At 32.5% G+C, this 6000-nt stretch overlaps 1 protein-coding gene across 1 annotated transcript in view; it reads left to right on the plus strand.

The window, feature by feature from the left end:
* The window catches only part of si:ch211-127i16.2 (probable flavin-containing monoamine oxidase A), a 74433-nt gene that overhangs the window by 50474 nt on the left and 17959 nt on the right, over positions 1-6000 (plus strand). The window contains exon 10 of the mRNA XM_024298859.2: positions 4751-4909. Coding sequence (XP_024154627.1) covers positions 4751-4909 — 159 coding nt within the window. The remainder of the gene's footprint in view (positions 1-4750; positions 4910-6000) is intronic.

Here is a 6000-nt window from a genome sequence, read left to right on the forward strand (position 1 = left end):
GTTCTTGTCTTTTTTTTTTTTTGTCTTTTCTACTTCTTTCTCTTTAGGTGATTTCTGAACTTTTCTCAATATTTATAGATTGGAGGAAATTTGGAAAAACATGAAAAAGTGATAAAATATAATTGAAAATTTAATACAATGAATCCAAACTTATAAAGGTGACAACACATTTACATCAATTCACTTGTCATGTAAAACACACATTTAACAAAAAAATATATAGTTTAAAAACAGGAGACCACGCCTACAAAAATAAATATAAGTTGATTTTCTTCTTGTATGGATTTTTCCCTTCATCTAATTTAAGAAACAAAACACAATGAAACCTAAAAAAATGTTTAATCTAAATTGGTAACAAAACATATAAGCTTAATGGAGGTACACGTTCTGATTTAATGACTGTCTTTGCTGCTCTAGTCATTATAAATGGATAATCATTCACATATTTTACACACAGCTGTTGCAGTTCGCGCAACTAATAATAAAATAAGCTAACACATATTTATGTGACTGTGAAGACGAAAACATATAAAATATTAGTGAGTAACTTCTGACTGATTCTTTCTCATTTAAGCACATAAAAAATGCAACATATTTAGCATTTGAAAGAACTAAAAGAAACTGCGGTCAGTAGAGGTTGATGGAGGGTAACACGTTTGAGTATTTAATAACAACTTGTATCCCTCTGGACTCTCATTATCATGAAGAAAAACAAGTTTTATAGGTTCTGGGGTGCAAAATCTTTTCACTTTGGGTTCAGCAGTGGCAGGAGAAAGCATCTAATCTTAATTTGGAAGACTCTAGTTCTGAGAAACATGTGATTTTTTTTTTTACAATTTTGAGTCTTGGAAATAAAAGGAGTCAAAATGTGGCATCAAATTTCTGTCTTTTAAACAGAACATTTATTTCAGTTGTGTTACCAAAGTAAGTTGTGTCAAAGACAGACTGGGGTTTGGTGCTTTGTGCAAGAACACTGAAAAACAAACTAGGCAGTTTTCTTTCTCAATTCTTAATGTTAAATGGTAAAAACCAAAAAGGGATACATTTAAATCTAAAATATACGCTCTCATCAAAAATGTATTCTGATAAAAGGAATCTTGGCTTGAATTTTGAAGCAATGTTTTATGAAATTCTTCTAGTTTTGTTTGGTATATAAAACCTAATGTCAGCGTGGCACGCTCTACTATGATCTCTGTCACAGACAATCACTGACACGGCTGGATAATTATGCAGAGAAAAACAGCTTGAGGTTAACACGCCAGAGAATATGCAAACGATAGTTTGCATGTAAAGTTGTAATTTAGGTGATTCCACATGTTATAAAGTGAAAATGTTTAAATAATAAAAAACAAAGCATGTGGATTTTGCTGAAGAATCAAAACAGTGTACAGCACAAAGCCTTTGCTGCTGGTACATTTAAGTCACTTAACATTACATGAGACTGCCAGCAGGCGACACACAGCGTGTGCCAGGGAGAGAATTCCTCATTTTTTCATGAGGCATTAGTATAACATTTCCTGGTCCAAGGAGACAGATAAGCATGATCCTTTTTGACAAACCCTCTGCGTAATTAAGTTGACAGGTTGACAGGATCTCATCCCATCTCAACAGCTCAGAGGGTTCTCACTCATTCAGACATCATTCAGCTCGGCCGGCTGTCTCCATCACACTGTGCTCCGTAGCAAAGTACAAAACTATTTTGTCACTATTACAAAAATAAATAAATAAATGAAAATAAGATAAGATTTTACCAAATTTGTAAGTTTGCAATTAAAAAAAAGAAAATGTATTAGTAAAAAAAACTAAGAATACAAAATGATGAAATTTTGCTTTGACTTTAAAGGCTCTTTTGCACACTTAAATGCTTTATAAAGGTTTAAAATTTGAGCAATAAGAACTGAAATAAAACATACATTGGCTTTTACTACTGCAAAGGTTTCTTCTCGTTCTTTTATCCCTCAACATTTCAATTTATTCTCTTTTATACAATGGTATGTTTTGTTTGTTTTATCAATGTTACTTCATGAGAATTTTCTTATGCACTTTTAATCTATGGGTTTTGTGGGTTTGAAGATCAGCTCTTAGAGAAAACAAATGATTTTGTTTCAGATCCACTCCAATGAAAATGTTGTTTTTGTATTTTTAACATGTTCATTTGGTAGTTTTCTGATAATGGAGAACATCTTTAAAGAGAATTAAGACTAAAATAACTTTTCTGAGTATTTCTTCATTTAAATCGGAGCAGATGAAAAAAATACAGGAAAAAATAAAGCTTGTAGGTGTGACGTAGAGCTCTCTATTCCGCTCCATTCTGATGCATCCAATTGCAGACAAATAGATCCATGAACGTCTTTGTTTTCCCCATCTGCTCGCCTTTTTTTATTTCACTGGTAATGTTATGTTCGGGCTGTGAGGGTCTGGAGGCTGTTGGAAGAGAGTGTAAACAAAAGAATGATGGAAAGTCAAGGCTTACTCCATGCCACAAGTCCCGCCCACAACTCAGGAGGAAATTTCTAATGAACTCCTACTTCTCTTTTTATTTTGGCTAAAAATTGCATAATCCTAATTACAAGACCATTGAGAATTATTTTAATTTAGTGGCACTTTAAAAGGCGGAAATTCACATTTTCTACTAAAAAGGCTTTATTTATAAAACACTTTTCCTGCTATGGAACACTTTTAAGAGATTAACATAAAATAAATTATTCATAAAAAGCAAAAAAAGAAAAAAAAAGTAATCATAATAAAGCCCCCAAACACACATGTGCGTTCTACAAAAACAAATAGGAAAAAATGTCCATAAATTCAATTTAAATGATAACATTAAGGAAATGTATCAAAAATCCATAAATATGAGTTTTAAATTGTTTTTTTTTCTTCTTTTAACCTCCACACTGAATGCAGTCCTCCCATCCTCAGGAAGGCCATTCCACAGCTTAGTGCTGACATGAGGCAGTGGGTTTTTGTTCTGACCTTGGTGGAAAATAAACGCCAGATGAATGGTTTTCTGACAAAAAAGGTTGTTACAAAATAAAAAAATGAGAAGAATCATGAGAGTTTCCAATGTATTAATCAATTCTTTATTTGCGTTGACTAACAACTAATGGAGATTAAATAGGAAATACATACAAATGTTTGTTTTCATTGTCAGTTTTGAACTTTTATCCAGATTTTTTTACTTAAATCGAGCACTAAGAAGCTTTACATCTGTATTTAAAGGGTATAAAAAATGTCTGAACAATTCCTTATATTTTTTAACAGCTACAGAAACAACAAATTGTAAGAGCAATACTGTCACTTCTACATAGGAGATGTAAATAAGTGAAATTGGGTTTGTAAAAAGGCAGCGGGTCAAGATTTGATCATTCTCTAATATTCATTATTATGAATAAGCTCAAAAACCCAAATAAAATAAACTATTTCTGTTAAAATGAAATATTGGGTTCCTGATGTGCATGCAAACATATCTTTTCACAGAATAGACTCTTCTCTTGTCTGAATACAAAAACATTCATGTCTCTCCAAAAAAAAATAAAATAACAGGAACTGTTAATGTTTTGAGAGCAGTTTCAAGGTAAAACATCTTCACTCAAAGGTATCACCAGGTGAAATCAAGAATATAATTTAAAGTGAAGGGAATCCGAAACACTTGATAGAAACTTCTGCTTCAAAAAACAATGAGAAGTTCTTCAACCTGTATCAATAGTGATCCTATAAAACTATTTTACTGACAGTGACACAAAAGTTTCTATTGTAACATTTTCCACTGCACGCATGTCCAAATAAGCTATAAAATTACAGATTATAAAATGGCTAATAAACAAGGTGTGGAATTTCAACATAAAGTTGCTTGTCTTGAAGTGATTCTGGATATGCTTCATACTAATCAAAACATTTTTATTAGTATGTGGACATAAAAAAAATTAATTAAATAACCCAATTAGTGATGTCTTTTCCTGTTTCTTAGTGTTTTAACATGTCATTTTAATTTCTAAAATGCTTATTTTTTATTTTATCCCATTTATTTGGAATTGTGTTTTGGTTTCTAGTGTTTTGCTTTGACTTTTTCTAATAAAATGTTGTTTATTTTATTCTTTCTTTCACTTTTTTAATTGTCGTGATCTTTAATCTGTTTTGTGTTGAGTTTTTTGTTGGTGTGATTTGCACTTCAGGACCATTGTAATTCATGGACTCTTGTAGAAGTTTAAACAACTTTTGATTTGCTTAAAACCCCAATTATTTAAGCAGGTAATAAAATTAAATTTTAAGTGTTCGTTGAAAATGTGTTTTCATTTTCACTCACGCAATTGTTTGAGAAAAAAACTCATCTTTGAAGTATTTTTTTCTAGCTGACAAAAACACTTAGACCAGTAAATCGGGATGATTTCACTCTCTTTTTCTTGGAGGTAATTATTTAAATTTTACTGGATATCTTGACGGTTTTTCAATTTATTTATTTATATTATTATTCTGCACAAGGCCTTCCATGGCCAGAAAACAAAGTAAAGAATTGTTTTCCTTTGACTATGAAGCACAGAATGAAAAACCCCTTGGCTGCATATTTTGGTTTAAAAAACATCGGCTTTGAGGCAGCCTTTATTGCTTTCTATTTGTTTATCCGACGGTCCTTGAAATTCAATTCTTTGGACCATTTAACCACCCTTTATGTAAATAATATTTTCTGTAATCCGTGTTCTGTGCAGACCTGCACCATTGGGGTCACAGCTGCAATGTCACCTCTTCCCTGCAGGCATTCTGGAAGGAGAAAGGCTTCTCTGGGGAAATTGTGGCGGGAAGCTCCACCGACTGTCCATTCTGTGTCACCTTTGACGCCACCAGCCCCCGTGGTAATGCAGCCCTCGTGGGCTTCATTGCAGGTCAGCAGGCTTCCCACTGGAGCACTAAAGAGGTAATAATGACAAGCGCTGAGAATTCTCCAAATGGATTATTTGTAAGTCAGAAATTGAAATGAAATGTTTAAATGCAACAAAATATGTGCAAATCGTTTAGTGCAGCCTTCTTGGAGCTCATACAATTGGCACTAAAGTGAGAAAAATCAGGAAGGAGAGAGCTATTCCATATCTGGAAAAAATATATGCATTGATTTTATGTTATATTAAATTTAAAAAGAAAATGTTCTCTATTTTTTCAGTACATTCATGTTTGTGTCATTTGCATAATATGAAACGATGCATTAAGCAAACCATGGATTTTCCTTTACTAAAAGTTAAAGAGATGTTGCAGTGAGTGGAAACAAAGACTACTTCCTCTGCATTTTTTTTAAGTTATTACTTGAGAGCATCATTTAGAAAATTGGATTGAAGATTGGATGCAGAGGCAGCTGCCAGCTTCCTTGCAAATATCTGTTGTGTTAAAGTTTTTTTTTTTTCTATCAAAATAAATTAAAAAAAGAAACATTACTGGCATTGTAAATTGATTTAACCCTTGATTTTATAATATAAATTATATGGAAACAAAGTCACTCTTGAAATGGATAAAACTCAAACTCAAAATTTTTTTTTTTTATCCAAATTTAATAATAATATGGTTTTGCAGTTTTGTCACAATCTGTTATTATTTAAATACCAGCAAGTGGACGGCAATCAGATACACCAAATACTATAAAAAGTTGTTATAGTTCTAATCCTATCATCATTGTAAAGTTTTGTTATTTATGTTTAATCTGTGTAATCTGTTTGCATCCTGAATTTGCTCAGTATTGTAAATGTTGATGCTCATATAACATCACTTGATTCCGGAATGATTCCGGTTCCGGGTCACGAGCAGACGTGTGTCTCCAGCTCTCCTCAACTCTTTTTAAAGTTGCCTACAAGCGACTTTAATCACCAAGCTGCAGCAACAACTACCGCAACGAGGAGAGTTGAACATGGCACTGAAGAAAAATCTTGAAGCAATATTTGATATTAAGTCCTGAACCGGATATTGATAATTCATGTAGAGAAAATGGTATGGTCGAGTCGGGGTGGGATTATATAAGTT

Source organism: Oryzias melastigma, linkage group LG12 (genome assembly GCF_002922805.2).
Source record: "Oryzias melastigma strain HK-1 linkage group LG12, ASM292280v2, whole genome shotgun sequence".
In the NCBI taxonomy this organism is placed as follows: Eukaryota; Metazoa; Chordata; class Actinopteri; order Beloniformes; family Adrianichthyidae; genus Oryzias; species Oryzias melastigma.